The 19,440-nt window shown below is 40.8% G+C and overlaps 3 protein-coding genes across 3 annotated transcripts; 1 reads left to right on the plus strand and 2 right to left on the minus strand.

Moving 5' to 3' along the window:
- The first annotated feature begins 445 nt into the window (after window positions 1-445).
- LOC130139099 (calcium-binding protein CBP-like) lies at window positions 446-2,758 on the plus strand. Its single transcript, XM_056315377.1, has 5 exons — window positions 446-1,037; window positions 1,943-1,989; window positions 2,086-2,261; window positions 2,381-2,399; window positions 2,480-2,758. The coding sequence occupies exons 1-5, from the start codon at window positions 461-463 to the stop codon at window positions 2,582-2,584; spliced, it is 924 nt and encodes a 307-aa protein (XP_056171352.1). The 5' UTR covers window positions 446-460; the 3' UTR covers window positions 2,585-2,758.
- On the minus strand, window positions 2,746-7,862 carry LOC115678531 (alpha carbonic anhydrase 4-like). Its single transcript, XM_056315378.1, has 7 exons — window positions 7,647-7,862; window positions 5,792-6,009; window positions 5,276-5,382; window positions 5,002-5,104; window positions 4,554-4,730; window positions 4,403-4,456; window positions 2,746-3,024 (listed from the first exon to the last, which is right to left on the minus strand). The coding sequence occupies exons 1-7, from the start codon at window positions 7,753-7,755 to the stop codon at window positions 2,935-2,937; spliced, it is 858 nt and encodes a 285-aa protein (XP_056171353.1). The 5' UTR covers window positions 7,756-7,862; the 3' UTR covers window positions 2,746-2,934.
- A 4,186-nt stretch (window positions 7,863-12,048) lies between these two features.
- Window positions 12,049-16,048, minus strand: LOC115678530 (alpha carbonic anhydrase 4-like). The gene is made up of 7 exons (XM_030601920.2): window positions 15,912-16,048; window positions 13,951-14,168; window positions 13,457-13,563; window positions 13,177-13,279; window positions 12,695-12,853; window positions 12,544-12,597; window positions 12,049-12,258 (listed from the first exon to the last, which is right to left on the minus strand). The coding sequence occupies exons 1-7, from the start codon at window positions 16,018-16,020 to the stop codon at window positions 12,169-12,171; spliced, it is 840 nt and encodes a 279-aa protein (XP_030457780.2). The 5' UTR covers window positions 16,021-16,048; the 3' UTR covers window positions 12,049-12,168.
- Between the last annotated feature and the right edge of the window lie 3,392 nt (window positions 16,049-19,440).

The raw sequence follows: 19,440 nt of genomic DNA on the forward strand, positions 1-19,440 counted from the left end.
AATTATATTTATTTTTCGCAAAAAACGCGATCAACTAAATGGAAAGATATAAAGATCGTGGACGCGGCGAATTTTCAACTATATGGGAAAAAAAAGAAGAAGTTGAAAGTCTCACGACGATGTTGACTTTTGATTCCGAGGCGGGGCAAGAGGCCAACCGAATTTGAAACTCTCCACCGCCTAATGAAATTGAGAAGGTCATCATTTTTGCTTAACATGTAAACAAACAATCGTCTCGAACTCGCACGGTTCGGTTCCCCCGGTCGGAGAATGGCGGTCTCGTAATTATCTCCTCTCCCGACCCCCAAAACTCAAAACGCGGGGGGCCCTTCCACCTCTATTATATACGCGCGTCAATACCTGCCCCCCCCAAAAAAAAAGAAGAAGAAGAAGAAGAAGTTCGACAAAAAAAAAAAAAAAGGGAAAAAAAATCCTCTCTCGCGCTTCCCTCCTCCTGAAAATGTCGGGCTACCCCCACGCGCCGCCGAACTACGGCTACGGCCAACCCTACCCCGCCACCGCCACCGCCACCGCCACCACCACATCCTCCTCCTCCGCCTACGGCGCCCCACCCCCGTCCAGCTCCCCGTACGGCTCGCAGGTGGCTTCCCCGTACGCCGCCCCCTCCGCGCCCTACGCGCCGCCGCCCCACCAGGGTGGGAAGCCCCCCAAGGACAAGCCGCAGGGCGGCTACGGAGCTCCCCCGCCGTCGGCCCCGGCCGGGTACCCGGCGGCGTCGGCTCCCGGCGGGTACCCGGCCCACGGCGGGTATTCTGCTGCTCCGGGCGGGTATCCCGCCCCGCCGCCGCCGTCGGGGGCGTACGGGAGCCCGTTCGCGGCGCTGGTGCCGTCGCAGTTCCCGCCGGGGACGGATCCGAGCGTGGTGGCGTGCTTCCAGATGGCGGACCAGGACGGGAGCGGGCTCATCGACGACAGGGAGCTGCAGAGCGCGCTGTCCTCGTACAACCAGGGGTTCAGCCTGAGGACGGTGCATCTCCTCATGTACCTCTTCACGAGCACCAACACGAGGAAGATCGGTGAGTCCTCTTTAGCTCCTACTATTCTCCGCGATCGCTTCCGCCGCCGCCGCCGCCGCCGGGGGATCATGCGGCGATCAGCCTAGAAACATCGTCGTCGCTTGTGGCTGCAGCGTTACCGATTTTCGTCAGGGTCAAGCGGTTGACCGCGCGGTGAGGCGCAACTATCTTGCATGCTCTACTCCCCGAAGTCTCGAGTGAAGTTGCGTAAGATCTGTAATGGCGGTGTCTCTAGTGTTGGTTTAGAATTTGCAGTGACGGGTGACTTCGAACTTCATACCCAGTTCTGTTTTAGGAATTCTTTGAAGCCTTGTGCTATGAACTTTTTCGGTTAATCCGCGAGGCGAGATGCTGCAAACAGATGGTGGTGAAGTTGGGGATGATGATGATGCTGGGTTGAGCTAAGCTCTCCTGATCTGAGTGGATTAGGTGATGATTTGGGGGAAGGCCCGTATTCATTTTTCTGGAAAAGTGGGTTAGGTGGGAGAGGTCCAGATCTTGACGATGAAGATGATGACTGTGGCTTAATCAATCTATTTCTTCTGTCTTTTTGCCCAATTCTTCATCGCATCGCATTCATTGGTCAAAACGTGCACGTGGTGGGGCAGCGTTTGCAATAGCTTTTCGTCGGTGTTTCTTCGGTCGTGACGACATCCTTTTGCCGATTTTTTTCTCATTCTGAGTGGAACCCGATTCATTGTTTTAACGGGGGGCGCATGAACTGGTTAAGAACAGTCATTTTACCTTACCTGCATTGTCTCATTTCTGTATAATTTGTTGGTTGACTCGATGCAAGAATCATTCCCCCCATAAAAATTATGACAAGAATATGCAACCTCGGAGCATTGGCTGTGTTTTCTCCCTCCTTAGAATTGAGATTTATGTGTGAACTGTCCCTGTTGCAGGACCCAAGGAATTTGTTCAGGTGTTTTACAGTCTTCAGAGCTGGAGGGTAAGTGGAATCTGGAACCTATTGTTATCCCCGGAGAACATTCATTTTGCAACCATATTTTGATCGGTGATGCGTACTTTCTGGAAATTGATTCAGGCGATATTCGAGAGGTTTGACCGGGACAGGAGTGGCAGGATCGATGCCAATGAGTTGAGGGAAGCACTGCTCAGTCTAGGATTTTCTGTGTCGCCCGTGGTTTTGGATTTGCTATTGTCTAAGTTTGACAAAACTGGCGGGAGGAACAAAGCCATCGAATACGATAACTTCATCGAGTATGTTTTCCCGTCCTGTCTTTAATTTCTAAAAATTTTCAGCCATTGAAAGTTTTTCGTGCTTGCCAATGGTCATGATGGTCTCTAATCACATTACCTTTTGTACTTATTTCTTGCAGATGCTGCCTTACTGTCAAGGTGAGATCTTGTACTCGATCTTATATTTTTTGTACTCAGTCCGCCGGAATTTATGCCTGAATCGGTATTTCGTATTGCAGGGACTGACTGAAAAATTTAAGGAAAAGGATACCGCGTACTCTGGCTCAGCAACCTTCACTTATGAGGCCTTTATGTTGGCAGTTCTTCCTTTCCTCATCGCCTAGCGTGGGAGCTGATTTCAGATGTCAAGCTCGGTTAGATCGCACTTTTTTTTTTTTTCCCTTCCTGACGGCACAGCTTGTTGTTATCTCTGTATTTATTTATCAGAATGATTTTTGTGTCAAACGAGTGGTGTGATATTTGCTTATTGAAATGAAATAGTATGTTTGGACTGTAAATAGTTAAAAGTTGTGAGGAGCTAAAAGACAGTTTGGAAGCTGAGAAAATACTAATAAGAGCTCTGAAACTGCACGGATGAACGATCTGGCCGGTGCTTGAGCAGCTTGAGATTGAGACTGCGATTTATTGTGTCGAAAGCAATCTCTCACAACTGCTGGCTCGACGTAAGTCTGACCTAAGCAGCACCTCCGTCAACTCTTGGAGTGTATAGCCAGACGGCTCTTCCATCCAGTTGCTGAGTCGGTCTTGCATTGGATTCATATCCCTATCCAAATGGACAAAGCATTGAATTATGCAAAAAAGATAGAAAGAAGATGAATATAATCAGTCGCACGAGGGAGGGCTCTGTTTTTTTATCGAGGGAGGACTCTGTCTTTTATCACGGTACTTTACGTCGTGTGCATGTTTGTGCATCTTAATCAGTTGCTGAATGTGCAAATCTAGTATGTTTGGACTGTAAATATGGGGAAAATTACCAAGAAAGTCTTAAACCTTTTGCAGTTGTGTCAATTCAGTCCTAAACCTTTTTTTTGGCCAATTCAGTTCTAAACTTTTTGCAATTCAGCCAATTCAGTCCTTTTGGCCGGCCGGCGTTGGCCGGTGCTGATGTGGACGCCGGCCGGTGATGTGGCAATATTTTAATATTTTTTTCGAATTTTTTTTTTCCTTTCTCTTTTTTTTTTTCTTTTCCTTCTTCCCCCTGGCCAGTCCGGCCAGGGGGAAGCTCGCCGGCGAGGTCCACTGGGGAGGCTTGCCGTCGCCGGGCAAGGCGAGGCGACCTCGCCCATCCTCGCCACGGGCGTGCAATGGCGAGGGCGGAGCTCGCCATGGGCAGGCGAGCTCGCCCTCGCCGTCCGCAGGGCGAGCTCGGCGTCGCCCGGCCATGGCGAGCTCCGCCGGCGGCCTCGCCCGGCCGATGGAGGGCGAGCCTCGCCGTCGCACGCCGTGTCGATGAGGGCGAGCCTCGCCGTCGCACGGCCACGGTGAGGCTCGACCTCGCCGGATTTGGGCGAGGTCGCCTCGCCGGCCGCTCGCCATGGCCGGGCGAGCTCGACCTCGCCAGATTTGGGCGAGGTCGCCCTCGCCGACCGCTCGCCATGGCCGGGCGAGCTCGACCTCGCCCAGATCTGGCGAGGTCGAGCCTCGCCGTGGCTGTGCGACGGCGAGGCTCGCCCTTGTCGCAAGCCGGCAAGGACCGGCGAGGGCGGAGCTCGCCATGGCGCCAGGCGGCCTGGGCGGCGAGAGCTCGCCCGGCGGCGGCGAGGGTAGAGCTCACCCAGCCATGGCGAGCTCCGCCCTCGCCGTCGCACAGCCGTGGCGAGGTTGGACGAGGTCGCCTCGCCTTGCCGGCGACGGCAAACCTCCCGGTGGACCTCGCCGGCGAGCCCGGCCGGACCGGGCCGGGGAAGAAGGAAAAGAAAAAAAAAAAGAGAAAGGAAAAAAAATTCAAAAAATATTAAAATATTGCCACATCACGTCCGGCGCCCACGCGCCTCCGCCGCCGCAAAAGGACTGAATTGGCTAAATTGCAAAAGGTTTAGGACTGAATTGGCAAAAAAAAAAGGTTTAGGACTGAATTGGCACAACTACAAAAGGTTTATGACTTTTTTGGTAATTTTCCCGTAAATATGTAGAGCACTTACATCATGAACAGCTTCTCTCAGAGCTCTTACTTGCTCCCTCGAGACTGTCCTCACCTATAGTCAAAGTTCACAAAACAGCATGTCTTAAGATCATCCATGGACCATGCGACCATGTACGTTGAGAATTGTCGTGGAAAACGCGGTATATTACCTTCCCGACAATGGTCCACACGATGCCCTCGGTGCACGGAGGGACCGTGAGGGAACCGATGTATCTGAAGTATTTCCGGCTGCCGAATTTGATGATCCCTGGATTGATGACCCCCAAGTCTCTTTCTTTCTTCCCAACTACTCCCTTCTTCCCGACTGCTCTGATGTGTTCGAGAAGCTGCCAAGAGATTAAAAGGGCGAAACGAAATCACAAGTCAGAGGCCATTCTATTAGGCAAAGTAGGGGAAGCAAATTGGATAAATAATCAGACAGATGATGCATTTGCAGCAATGAGCACGAAAATGCGCGCGCACAAGCTCGACTTTGCTTTTTTGGTCGAGTTCAAAGCATTCGCATAACCTATGAGCAAGTACGATAACCGATGCGGCGGCTGCACGTATAAGTGCACACGGGGCGGTAAGGAGAGCGAGATAAAGCGGCCTTTGCACCTTTGTGAGGAAAGGGTCAGGTCGGCCATACGTGTAGACGATCCCGATAACGGCTATTTCTCCGTGAGAGCTTAAATGGATGACGTGAAGCTCCAAGTCGTATCTGCAGAATGAATTTCGACATCGCTCATCAGTACTGAGGGGGAAAAAACTGTCTTGTTTAGTATAATATGTGCATACTGCAGAGAAAGAAATCTAGCGAAAAGTGCGCGCATCCCATTACTTCGCGAGGAAGACGTATCCTGTGCAAACAACAGAGACAAATCCTCTGTACCTCGATCCGTTGAATGTGTGCTCGGATGGCGAATGCCAGTGACACTGCAGAAGTTTGTAGTACGTCCCGTTTATGTTGATCTTCCCCGCATCTCCTTTCCACATTACCTGGTTGAAGAGTCATTGGTAAAAACAAACGGTAGATCAGTTCTACTATTGAAAAATTGTCCGAGTACGCAGTTGGTTTAGAATTCGTTTCTTAAGCAGAGGTTAATCCATGGAAAGGCAGATGCCACACTGTCGACTATCAATCAGGGAACCTGAATTGCTCATGGATAATAATAATCTGTAAAATCAGCCTTGAAGGTTCGAATATCTTTGTGGTTAGTACTACTTCCGCCGGAAAAAAAAGGAATTTCTCGAATCACTGGCTCTTCCTCCACCACGGCGACCGAGCGCCCGGGCTTGATTTCACGAGCGGGACAGTCATACCGTCGGTGAACGTCGAATTGTTCTCAGCTTTAGTTGTGCACGACAACACGTCAAAGAATTGAAAAGGTAAATGGGTGGCTCTTACAGTGATATCATGTCCCCTGTTCCTCACTGTGGCAGGAGCCGGTTTATAGTCTCTCTTCAACTTCCCCAAATTCGGAAAGACTTGCACTCTCTCATCGAGCAGATCGATCGGAGACTGCAATTTCCCGGTGCCACATTCTCGCCAACGCGGATCGATCCGGCCCCATTCTTTCGGCCCTTTTCCGGTTCCTTCGATGTAAGTGAACGGAGTCTCATCAGCTGTCCAGGCCAGCCCCACCCCCAAAAAAAAAGTAGAGGAAAGGAAAAGAAAAGAAAAGATATTAGCAAAGAAGGTGCTAAATTGTAACGAAGGATGCAATTCATATGATCCAAAAACAAGAATGCCTCAATTTTCGGTGACGAAGCACGATCCAAGTACTTCACATCTACATGAAGAAAAGTTGTAATGTCACGTTGGAGAACAGGCATGAATATGCCTACATAAACCATTCCGGGGGAGAAAGAGAGACAGAGAGAGTTTGCTCTCTTTTCTTTGTTGCGTACAAAACCCCCAATTTTAGGTCGAATCTCAATTCTGATCCTAATTTTTCTTTGGTCTAAAAGAAAATCACAAACTTTTGCTATAGTCTCATATTTGCCCTCACGTGTACAAATTACCATTATTTTTTTTGAAATTATCAATATCAGAGCCGGTTAGAGATCAGAATATGCGTTTTCACCAATATCCTAACTTTCGTATGAAATAACAGCAGCTTCCTAATGTTAATTGGTAATTTTGAAGAGATGAGTGACCAAGGGTGAAACTTGATAATTTTTTTTAGGCAAAGAAAAAATTCGGGGAGGGGAAATTAGGCCGACAGGAACATGGAACAGCAAGAATTACTTTTGAAAGCAGACAACAGCAAGATGCGCATGCTAAGATGTCGTGCCAAGCGAAAATGATGTCCCATCACGTCTCCCAAGAAAAGAACCCTGACCTTTTCTTTATTCCTAGCAGTACTACACAGAACCAGACATGAAATTTCAAATGCAGCTACACCAACTGTGGAATCTCGTGGTTGAGAGTCTCAAGGTCAATAGTTTATGGCTATTTCGATGAAGCTGAACGATCTGTTCATCGTTCCAACCAGTTTCAAAGCAAGTGACAGAGATCTAAACATAAACAAAGATTTTGAATCACGGATGCCAAGAACAACATCGTTGGCTCGATCCTCCCCAGACAGTCGCAGGCGTGTTACGGAAGAAGAGCATGAGGCAAACGAAAGGCACGAGGGACAACAGAGAAAATGGCATAAAAAAATTAAAAAAAGAAGAAGGTGGAGCTGGATTTACACTTATTTTTCAAATTCTTATGTTTGCAGATTATGTTTTTACTGAATGTTTCTGAAAACTCATTCACATGATGAATTTCCCACTTATCTGGAGATGTATGTGGCATGCCATTTTCAGCTTTTGTACTGGGGAATTTCAGTATGACCTGTGACAGGCCAACACTATACTGAAGAGCCTTCACAGAGATCTCAATCTTCTTCTCATTGATTTCAAGATGAAATCTCTTTGCGCATTTCCATTTTCCTTTTTCCCTGGCAGGGTTCGAAAGAGATTTATGATGGTTGCTGAGGTCCAAAGTTGATCCGCTTCAACACGGAACACAACCGAGATGAAGTCATGCAGAGCAAGAGCTTGAGACTCGAGGAAAAAAAATGGAGATATGTCCACAGTAACCAGCAGCAATAACACAACATAGATGGTGTGCGCACCAGATCAAAGAAGAAGCTTCAAATGACAAAGCACGACGCTCGCACACCCTCAATGCAGAATCTTGAACCAAGACGACAGTAGACTCTGACATTGAACACAGATGGGGAGAGAGAGAAAGAGCTGAGAGACCATACCAACTTCAGATTCAGAAGCAGCTGAGAGAGTGACAAGAAGGCCGTGAAGAGCAACAAAAACCAGCGCGAAGAAGACGAAGAAGCTGCTGCGGATTGAGGGGACGCCCATTTTCCTGTTCTTTGTGCTTTGCTCCTGTCACACACACAGGATACAAGTGCAGTCAAGGAGATCAAAGAGAGTGCTGAGAGTGACAGGCCTTATATGCCTTAAAAATATTTGCATTAGATATCTGATTTATAATGCTCATTTTTATTAAGAATTTTGTTAAGCAAGTACAGCTGCAAGCGGCAATAAGGAAAATTCTATGATTATCAATGTATTTAATTATTTGTATATTAAGTGCAATCGATATTTAGAAAGTAATCCATTCATATAAGTCGAACTCGTGTCTTTTTATTACCGTAAGAAGATGAGGACCAGAGAGGATAAACGTTCCGTAGCAAACCGATAAAGGATTTAAGTACCATATTTTTTCGACCAAAAAAAAATTGTACCGTATTTGAAAATGTATTAAAACAAAACGAATTTATTACATAAAATCAATTTTAATTACAAGAATATCGCGTTTCTTCTTGAATATTTTTGAATTACTTTTGTTTTAAGTTTCACTCTTTGCTTAATTTATTTTATTCTTACTTTTTTATCATATCAAAATTACCATTTAAGCATTTATTAATATAATATATAAATTAGTAGTGCGATGTAAGGCATTGATATTTGGATGATATCATCTTCTAGCATTGTGGATTGTTCCTATTTGTTTTCCTTTTTTCAAGTTGATGCTGAGATAGTAAATATTATCATTTATTGCGACTGCATCTAATTGAGGACCGAAGTATTAAAAAATATTTGATTTTCGTTATGGGTATTTTGACAATTTAAGTATTAGAATTCTAAGCCTTTTTCTAAACTTGTAATATACAACAAATTTGACTTTCGTGATAGTTGTAGTAATAATGATAGATGGATTGATAGATGGATGAATGGATGAATAACTAAATGATCTACCGTCATAAAATTGAATAAAAAATGAAAATAAATTTAGGTGATTTATCATCTCCTTTTCAACTCCAAAATAATTTTAACGATTTCTTTTTTATATTTCACGATAACAATTAGACGGTTAAGCTATTTTTATGAGCTCAATCAACTCTTTTAGGGGAAATTTCAAATAAGGGTATGAAATGAAGCCGTCTTCTCAAAAGATGATCCAAAGCGGAACTTGTCTAAACTAAAGCCTTGAAATTGCCAATTCAGTCTCAAATAAGGTCCCGAACTGATCAACCGACCAAATCTTTGCCGACCAATGAGCCCATGCATCTCTTACTTTACAATGTGGATTGATGTTGGGTTCATGGATCCAATTTAGATTGCAGCCGATCACAATTGAAAAGAGCTAAACGCAACATGCATATAACTTTGAGACTTCCCTAACAACATAATCACGGTTGGTGGAGCCGAAAGAACGGATTATGTTGCCCAATATGAGGGTCAGGCCGTGAGAGCCCGCTCATGATGGCGCCGGCGGTGCCGACAACCTTGTAAAGGACATCGGAGCGGTCTACCAAAAGGTACCTTAGGACGATGCCTATCTAGGAGATCTAATATCCGATGCTTCAATCACTTGAAAGTTGGCCGATACAATAAAAGGTAACAAGTTATAACTAAGCACAAATCATCTTCCAAAGCAAGAATCAAAACAAGACAACAAAAAACCCTCCTAAGAATCATCCTCTAAACACAGAATATTAACAAGTTACTGTGCAGCTGTGATTGACAGGATCTTTCCAATTTTCATTTCACTGAAAATCTTCTGGTGTTTGAGTTTCAATTCCACACATTTTCACAGATACGTGTTCGGTACATTGGGTTCACTTCGCATAGTACACGATTTCTTTTTGGATAATACTTGCCCTCATTTTTTATTTGGTGAAAAAAAAAGACGATAAAGATCCTGTCTTACAGTCCAAAAGTGGCAAAACAAGTCAAAAGCAATCCTCCGAAGATTTTTTTTTTTTTTTAATGACCACGGAAAACAAACTAACCGGGTTTTTTACCAAAACCCGCGCACGAGAATCATGTAACAATTTTATTCAACTCCCAAATCGTGGATTAGTATCGCGAAAATCACAAATGGCGAGGTAAAACAACGCAATCCTCGGAAGGTTAATACCACGGAAAACAAACTAATTTTTTTATCACAAAAAACTGCAAACTGGTATACATGTGACAATTTTACCATATGTTAAATTGGATTAGTACCACGAAAAATCACAAATTGGTAAACCCGTGACAAACAGAGGGGTAAAACCCTAATTGGTACACTCGTCAATTATCACATGTCTTCAATCTCAGCAATTTGACGGTAAAATTTAAAGAAAACTAATGGATAGTAAATTTGTCACAGGTGTACTAGTTTGGAGTAAATTTATCAAAGGCTTACTAGTTGGGGATATTCCGTTGTATTAACTCTTTAGGTAAATAACATTTTGAGGATCAGGCAGTTTTTAGAAATTTAGACAGTAAAAGATGAGAGAGATTGTTGGAAGTGCTCTCTTCTTCTACGAAGCATTGGCGTTTTGATGATGCGGCCTTCACAGCATTGTGGATTGAGTTTTCTTTTCCTCTTTCTAGTTTGGCACGTAAGTGGTAAATAGTATCGTGCACCGCGGTTATACTTAAGTGAGGGAGGGCATGGTTATGATATGAAAAGAAATATCTCAATACGTACATTATTGACGAGAAAATTGTTCCGAAAGTCTTAAACCTATTGTATTTTTGTCAAACGAGTTCTAAACCTTTTTAATTGTGCCAATTTGAGTCCTTAAACTTTTTTGCATTTTGCCAATTGAATCCATTAGGCCAATTTTAGCTGAAAAATCGCTGGTATAGACGTCGTCCGTCCTACGTAACATAGAAACGCTGACGTTGACAATTTTAATGATATTTTTTAATTTTTAATTTTCTTCTTTTTTCCTTCTTTACTTTTTTCTTTAATTCCTTTTCTCTTCTCTTCTTTTTTTATTTTCTTTTTTTCCCTCTACCGACCTCAGGTGAGAAGAGAAACAGAAAAATAAAGAAAGAAAGATAAAAAAAAGTAAATAAGGAAAAGACAAGAAAAGAAAAATTAAAAAATTAATTAAAAAATTCGAAAAAAATGTTATGATATTAAAAAATTTATCAGCATCAGCGCTAGCCATGCCGCGTAGAACGGTCAACGTCCACGTTAGTGATTTTCGATCAAAATTGCCCGGATTGACTCAATTGGTAAAACGTAGAATTGTTTAGAACTTAATTGGTACAATTAAAAGGTTAATGACTGAATTGACAAGAGTATAATAATTTTATGACTTTTTGGACAATTTTCCAATCATTGAGGTAGCTTTGTCAAGTGACAAGACTTAGAATATATGTTGACGCATAATCTAAGTACATCATTCAATGTATTTGATAACTCCTAATCCGCCTCCTTGTTGGTCAGATTAGTCATAATGGACTTAGCTACTTTTGCTTGTTTCTATTCTAGATGTCGATATCGAGAATTATTTGTACTGCATTCCTTAGTCATAGTATGTATATTGTGAATAAGATTCTTTTATTTTATCCTTTTTCTTTTTTTCAAGCCAAATTCGAGCGGTGTCACTAGTTCACTCTAGTGAGATTTAAAATGTCATAGAATGGATCAAACGTTTTCTATTTTAATCGAATAAAATCTAAAATTTCAATGGATACTAAACGTAAGATAAGTTAGTGTAGAATATGAAACAAAGGATTATTCGCCTTCTCCTTCTTAGTCTTTTCTTTGACACAAGAAAGGAATTTTCTGCATTTCATTCTTGTGTCTACATAAAAACGGTTTTGATCCCGTTCGTCAAAAATTACTATCCTTAGTTTACATTTTTTTCCAGGTTTATCATAACCTTTTTTTTTTATATTTATTACGAATACATATATAAAGTAGTGAACAAAAAAAATAAAGGGAAATCTTTTGATAAAATAAAACTTATTCGAATGGGCTTAAAAAAAACATTCAACTTTGATGAGATACTAAATAGAGTAGAGTAAGGATAAAAATCTATTCGAAAAGGATTTGCTTTGCATGATAGCTGGTCAACAGAAATATATATTGAAATTGTGTCATTCTGAAAAATGAAATTGAGCGATTCCTTGTTTCTTCTAACTTTGAGAGGTATACTATCCACGAATAATAGGTAAAAGGGGACCATCGCATAATCGAGTTGAGGCAATACGGTGCCAAGTTCGAGCTAGACCCGACTTGTATACTACTCGATACTCGAAGCTTGACTTGAGCTTTTGTTCATCCCCACCTGGTCTCGGTATCTACTTATCAGAATGATTTTTAGTGCTTAACATGTTGTGAGTTGTGTCGAACGAGTGGTGTGATGTTGCTAATCAAAATCAAATAATTTGTTTGAATTGCAAATGTTTCCAAGTGGTGAGGTAATAAAAGACAGTCTCGAAGCTCAGAAAACATTTATTAGTTCAAATTCTGGCTTTGGCCTAAGCAGCACCTCGATCGTTTCTTGGAGTGTATAGCCCGACGGCTCTTCCTTCTGATCGCTGAGTCGGCCTTGAATTGGCTTCATATCCCTATCCAAATGGACAAGCATCAAACAAGGCAAGAAAGATGAAAGATGAATCTAATCAGTCACACGAAGGAGGACTCTGTTTTCGATCACGGGACTTTGTGTCGTGTACGTGTTTATGCATATATGAAGAGAATAAGTATCACTTGTTATCAAACAAAGAAATCACTAAAGTCTTTATAGAGGACCTAGATGCACGTATAGCTCACGTTTCTTCTCTGTAAAAGGTCCCCCTGTCCAGTGGCAAGCAAATCAAAACGTAACACCCTTCTTTTTAGAGAGCACTTACATCATGAACAGCTTCTCTCAGTGCTCGTACTTGCTCGCTCGAGACTGTCCGCACCTAATCGAAGTTCACAAAACAGCATGTCTTAAGATCATCCATGCGCCATACGACCATGTATGTCGAGAATTGTCATGGAAGACGCAGTATATATTACCTTATTGACTATGGTCCACACCACGCCCTCGGTGCAGGGAGGGACTGTGAGAGAGCCGATGTATCTGAAGTATTTCCTGCTGCCGAATTTGATGATCCCTGGATTTATGACCCCCAAGTCTATGTCTTCCTTCCTGACTACTTTTATGTGTTCGAGTATCTGCCAACAGATTGAAACGGCGAAGCAAAATCAGAAGGACAAATAGACATAAGGCAGAGACCACGCGGTCCATTCTATATTAGACGGGATCTTCAGGTTCCATATGAGCAAAGAAGGGGAAGCAAATTGCTAAAAAATATCAGACAGATGATGCATTGCATCAGTGATTCATGAACGTGCACATGTACAAGCTCAACTTTGCATACTATGGCTGAGTTCAAAGCATTCACATAACCTATGAGCAAGTATGATAACAATACGGTGGCTGCACTTATAAATGTGTATGTGGCGGTAAGGAGAGCGAGATAAAGCGGCCTTTGCACCTTTGTGAGGAGAGGGTCGGGTCGACCATACTTGTAGACAATCGCAATCACAGCTACTTCTCCGTGAGAGCTTAAATGGACGGCGTGAAGCTCCAAGTCATATCTGCAGAATGAATTTTGACATCGCTCACCAGTACTAAGGGGAAAAATACCATCTTGTTTAGCGTAATTTGTGTATACCGTAGAAAAAGAAATCCAGTGAAAAGTGCACGCTGTCACCGCGCTTTACTTCATGAGGAAATCGCATCATGTACAAACAACAGAGACAAAGCCTTCGTACCTTGATCCGTTAAACGTGTGCTCAGAGGGGGAATGCCAATGACACTGCTGAAGTTTGTAGTAAGTCCCGTTAATGTTGATCTTCCCTGCATCTCCTTTCCACATTACCTGGTTGAAGAGTCATTAGTAAAAACAAATGTGATAACAGTTCATTATTGAAAAATATCGAGTACGTAGTTGGTCGAGAATTCTTTTCTTTGGAGGAGGTTAATAGATGGAAAGGCAGATGCCACTGTCGGATATCAGGGAATATGAATTGCTCGGGGATAATAATCTGTAACATTAGCCTTAAAGATTCGAATATCTTTGTGGTTTGTGCTTCCACTGAAAAAAGGAATTCTCGAATCATTGGCACTTCCTTCAGCACGGCGACTAGGCGCCCGGGCTTGGTTACACGAGCGGACAGTCGTACCATCACTAAAAATTGGGTTTTTTCAAGTTTAGCTGTGCATGACACCACTTCAAAGAATAACAAAGGCAACAAGTAGCTCTTACTGTGATATCATGTCCCCTGTTCTTCACAATGGCAGGAGCTGGTTTATAGTCTCTCTTCAACTTCCCCAGATTCAAAAAGACTTGCACTCTCTCATTGAGCAGATCGATCGGAGACTGCAATTTCCCGGTGCCACATGCTCGCCAATGCGGGTCGATCAGGCCCCATTTTTTCGGCCCTTTTCCGGTTCCTTCGATATAACTGAAATGAGACTCATCATCTGTCCCGGGCCAGCCCCAATCCCCCCAAAAAGAGTAGAGGAAAGGAAAATAAAAGATATTAGCGAAGAAGTTGACAGAAGCACAATTCACCAATCGGGTAACACAGCTCGTAAAGCATAAAAGCTGATTCTATTATCTGACATTTTGGTCTAATGTCTCTAAAATCCAACTCACAAAGTAAAAGGCACCACAAAAACGTAATTTCCGGACACATATTAATAGCGTGCACGGAATAGGAGAGTCAGGCAAATCAATTTCGCAGACTGCTAACATGTAATAAAGGATCTAATTCATATGATCCACGAACAAAAATGCCTCATTTTTTTGTGATGAAGCATGATCCAAGGACTTAACTCCTACATGAAGGAAAACAGGCATGTGCCTAAAGACCCCAAGTTACGTAGGATAAGGAGCTCCACACATGATGAGCTTGACTAATCACATCTAATTGCATTGGGTCATGGCAGTCTCTCAGGTCCACTGTAGTCAGATATTGTCGGGGCCAAAAGATTTGCCTTTGTCGAGACCTTGCACACACAGAGCCATGCTTCTCGAGGCTGAGTTTGGTGTCAAATCCTTACCAATAAGGCTTCACTTTGCATTTATAATATGTTATTTTCTTGTTCTCAATGTTACTGAGGAAACATTTTGGCTGAAATTGGATCTGGGAACAGAACAGCATGCTCAAAGAACACAGACAGGAACAGGGAAAAGCAAGATTTACTTATGAAAGCAGACAACTGCAAGATGCAAATTCTAAGATGTCGAGCCAAGCGAAAATGATGTCCCAGATTACAACGTCACCCAAGAAAGGAACCATAAACTTTTCTTTATTCCTAGTAATACTACACAGAAACCGGACATGTAATGCTAATTGCTGCTATATCAACTGTTAAAGCACGTCGTTGAGAGTCTCAAAGTCAATGTTTTATGGCTATTTGTGTGAAGCTGAACGAGCCGTTCATCATTCGATCCAGTTTCACAGCAAGTGTCAGAGATCTAAACGACAACAAAGATTTTGAATCACGAATGCCAAGATCAAAACCGTTGGCTCAATCCTCCACAGACAGCCGGAGGTGTGTTAAGGAAGAATTGCATGGGTCAAACGAAAAGCACGAGAGACAACAGAGAAAATGGCATTAGAAAAATAGGTGGAGCTAGAATGACATTTATTTTTCAAATTTTTATGTTTACAGAATATGTTTTTACTGAATCTTTTTGAAAACTCATTCACATGATGAATTGCCCACTTATCTGGAGATGTATATGGTATGCCATTTTCAGGGGAATTTCTGTATAACCTGTGACATGCCAACACCATAGTGAAGATTCTTCGTAGAGATCTCAATATACTTCTCATTGATTACAAGATGAAATGTTTTTTGCGTATTTCCATTTTCTTTTTTCCATGGCGGGTTTGAAAGAGATTTATGATGGGTATGGTTGCTGAGGTCCAAGTGGACCCCCTTCAACACGTAACACAACCGAGATGAAGTCATGCAGAGCAAGAGCTTGAGACTTGACGAAAAAAATGGAGATTTGTCCACGGTAACCGGCAGCAATAGCACAACAGAGAGCGCGTCGTGTTCAGTGTGTGCACCAGATCAAGAAGAAGCTTCAAATGACAGAGCACGACGCTCGCACACCCTCAATGCAATAGATTTCCACCCCAAAAAATTTGTAAACTCGTTTCGTACGTGAGACTCTAACATTGAACACAGAGTGTGAGAGAGACCATATACCAACTTCAGATTCAGCATTGGAGAGAGTGAGCAGAAGACCGTGAAGAGCAACAAAAACCAGAGCGAAGAAGACGAAGCTGCTGCGGGTTGAGAGGATGCCCATCGCCATGTTCTTTGTGCTTTGCTCCAATCAAAGAGATTGCTGAGCGAGCTGATGTCTGTCATTATCAGATATGATTGCATTATATATATTTACTAATAATACTCAGTTTTACGAGGAATCTTACTAACAAGTTGATGTGTACATAATAGACATTATCATTTATCGAATTTACATTTAAATGAGGGACCAACTAGTCGTGATACGAAAAAAATTATTCAATTTTCATCATGAATACTTTCACAATATAAGTAGGCTCGCGCTATTTCTACCACTTTTGGCTCCTAACGCCCCATCACATCGAATTGACTATATTATCTCTTACGAGTTTCATTCCTTATTTAAGATGATTTCTTACATTTTATTTTCTTCTTTTTATTTTGTTTCTATTTTTTGCTCTTCTCAAACAACATTTATAAAGGTTAAATGAGGGGCCCACTATTGATTTAAGATTATTTCTTGCCTTCTTTTCTTCTTTTCGGTTTTTTTTTCCTTTTCTTTCTCCATTGACATCAAAATTGGTGTCCCTAATTTCCAAAAATAGTTCATTTAGTAGATATCTATCTAATTATTATTTTATGAGCTGTATATTGTCTTTTGAACTAGGAAACTATTATTTAAAAAATAATCAAAGGATGAGTAAGAGTAAAAAGAACTATCTAGTAGTTTTAGTATGCATTTCGTTTAATTATAACTTTAATATGTGTCATTACATTATAGTTTGTGTATTTTAACTTCTCTACTTTCATTCTATTAAGTGAATCTAATAGTCCAATTTTTAATATTTTTCATGCCATCATTGCATGATGTTAAAAATATGACAAAGTTAAATATATAAAAAAATTATACATCCATTATCATCATGCAAATGCAAAAGAAAATTGTCCCTAAAACATTATTACATATAATACTATCTTTGCCTTGATAACATGGTATAATTAGCTGTTGACAAGAAATTACGACAACTGTAATAACATTATAATACATCCCAATCAAACCATTTGCAAACACAATTTTTTGTCAATTCTAAATGCATCGGAATTTTCATAGAATCATCAATGAAAAAAAAATTATCCTCGAAATGCAAATGTACTGCAATAATAACAAGTTGCACATGTAGCTTAACAAAAGACATTATCCATCCAGCTCCTTAACTCTCCTAAAAAAGGTTACTCTCTCGAAAAAGATATTTTCCATGAATCAGACGAAATCCAATCAATAATGGAGTCATTATTCACTTAAAACAATATATATCAAGGAACAATTTTCAATGTTATAGTGTGAGAAGGTATAAATAAACTTGTTAACATGATTGATTGTTATTCTCCGTTCGCAGTTTCATCATCAATATATACATTTAAGCAATTTGGGTGCTCTTTAATATTGTCCTCCATAGTAACTACACTACAAAAAACAATACAATGGAAGATGAGTAAATTGTGTATAATTCATTCATCAATCACCATATTCAATTTTTGAGTAGATTCTCGTAAATTTGTATCGAAAATTGAAGTAAAAAAAATTCAGGATCATAAGAATTGCCTGGGAAATAAAGTTAATAACTGGCGGAATAAGTTTAGAAGAAGATAAACATGAAGACAACGTTAAAATGTAATGGGTGTGGAAAAAGCGGCTAGAGTGAAAAAAAGTTAGGGATGTGGGTAGTTTTTCTTTTAATAAAATTGAAATAAAAGAAAACGAAGAAAAAAGGCAAGAAATAATATTAAATCTGAGAGTGGGACCCGTAAAAGATGATGCAGTTAATTCAATGTCATAAAAGGGTGTCAGGAGCTAATAAATGGGTGAAATAGCGTGAGCCTTCAAATAGTCAATTTCTAAGTCTTTTTCTAAGCATATAATATACACCAAATTTAATATTTGTGATAGTTATAGTAGAAACAATAAATCGACAGAACGATGGATGAGTGGATGGACAAGTAAATGATCTACCATCATAAAATTGAATAAAAATTGAAAGCCATAATAAGTTTTGGCGATTTGTCATCTTCCTTTTCAATTTCAAAATAATTTTAACAATTTTTTTTTAAATTTTATGATAGAAATGAGACCGCTAAGCTATTTATTATGAGCCTAATCAATTCCTTTATTCCGCAGGGGGTAACATTCTAGTTTGGGAAAATGACACCAATAGTCTCTAAATTCTCGCCTAACGTGCAATGTGGTCCCTAAACTTTTAATTTATTCAATATGGCCTCTAAACTTTAACCTAACGTGCAATATAGTCCCTGAATTTTTAATTTATTTAATGTCGATCATGAACTTTTGGTATATGTCAATTTAGTCCTTGAACTATATAAAAATGTTCAATGTAATCCTTTCATTAATTCGATTTCAATGACTACATTGAACATGTACCAAAGTCTGGGGAGCACATTAAACAAATTATAAGCTCATGAATCACATTGTACGTTGAGTCAAAATTTAGAAACCATTTATATCATTATTCCTTCTAGTTTCTACATATTAAAATGAATTGTTTGCAGGTGACAATGAACGTAGTTGACGTGGCTCATCTCCCAATTTTTTTTTTCCGATTTGTTTCTTTTTTCTTTTCCTTTTTGTTTTGTTTTGTGAAGCCTGTGGTAAGTTTGCACAAGTAGTCTTGATAAATATACTTAGAATTCCAATTTTTAGTTTAACGATCTTATAAATTATTTTACTGGAAAATTAATCGCTCAATTCAAGATATCGGTAATTATTTTTAGTAAGAAGGATAGGATTATTTTTTTGACAAATTGGCCTACATGAATTCATATTATTCGATGCGGTACTCACAAATAGATCCTCAAAGATTCACGGAAAAGTATTGAACCTTTAATTTTCAGCACTTAATTGTGTTATCAAACTGGCTTAAGAGGAGTTCGTGTGATCCAATTCCACTTTTTAATTGCTTTCTTTCTGTCTAATTCTTTTGAGGGATATGTGCACTGGAAGTCCTAAAACTTGTTACGAAAGCGCAATTGAGCCCTAAAACTTGCAGAAAGTGCAATCAAGTCCTAAAACTTGTCAAATTGATTCAATTGAGTCATTCATTTAACTCTCTTCAATTTGGCTCACTGAAAATGCTAACGTGGCTTTTTTTATTATAATTTTCTCTATCTTACGTGGCGACAACGTGGATAAAATGACGTTGTTTTGGTACAAATCTATTTTTTAATAAAAAATTAGTTAAATTAAATTAAATTTGAAAAATAAGCTCAATATTATATTTAAAAAAAGGAAAAAACCACAAAAACCCCCAAACTTTACCATTTGTGACACATTTACCCCAAACTTTTTTTGTGACACCAAAAACCCCGAACTTTGCTTTTTGTGACACATTTACCCCAATGTATTTAGTCCATGGGCATTTTCGTCTTTTTGAACCTATTTCGACGGGTAGGTCCGGGTTCTAAGTAGATGGAACTT

This window comes from Syzygium oleosum, unplaced genomic scaffold (assembly GCF_021117445.2).
Source record: "Syzygium oleosum isolate NSW1041296 unplaced genomic scaffold, Sole_v2.1 Sole_v2.10, whole genome shotgun sequence".
NCBI classification, from domain to species: domain Eukaryota; kingdom Viridiplantae; phylum Streptophyta; class Magnoliopsida; order Myrtales; family Myrtaceae; genus Syzygium; species Syzygium oleosum.

What these genes read in the sequence shown, in the direction of transcription:
- LOC130139099 (XM_056315377.1), top strand. Translation starts at nt 461, where the DNA reads ATGTCGGGCTACCCCCACGCGCCGCCGAACTACGGCTACGGCCAACCC. An exon ending in CACCAACACGAGGAAGATCG is followed by an intron (nt 1,038 to 1,942) that starts GTGAGTCCTCTT and finishes TCCCTGTTGCAG; the next exon opens with GACCCAAGGAATTTGTTCAG. An exon ending in ACAGTCTTCAGAGCTGGAGG is followed by an intron (nt 1,990 to 2,085) that starts GTAAGTGGAATC and finishes AAATTGATTCAG; the next exon opens with GCGATATTCGAGAGGTTTGA.
- LOC115678531 (XM_056315378.1), bottom strand. Translation starts at nt 7,755, where the DNA reads ATGGGCGTCCCCTCAATCCGCAGCAGCTTCTTCGTCTTCTTCGCGCTG. An exon ending in ACAGGGGACATGATATCACT is followed by an intron (nt 5,383 to 5,791) that starts GTAAGAGCCACC and finishes CTCTTCAACCAG; the next exon opens with GTAATGTGGAAAGGAGATGC. An exon ending in TGTGGACCATTGTCGGGAAG is followed by an intron (nt 4,457 to 4,553) that starts GTAATATACCGC and finishes CTTTGACTATAG; the next exon opens with GTGAGGACAGTCTCGAGGGA.
- LOC115678530 (XM_030601920.2), bottom strand. Translation starts at nt 16,020, where the DNA reads ATGGCGATGGGCATCCTCTCAACCCGCAGCAGCTTCGTCTTCTTCGCT. An exon ending in CCGACCCTCTCCTCACAAAG is followed by an intron (nt 12,854 to 13,176) that starts GTGCAAAGGCCG and finishes ATCTGTTGGCAG; the next exon opens with ATACTCGAACACATAAAAGT. An exon ending in TGAGAGAAGCTGTTCATGAT is followed by an intron (nt 12,259 to 12,543) that starts GTAAGTGCTCTC and finishes CCATTTGGATAG; the next exon opens with GGATATGAAGCCAATTCAAG.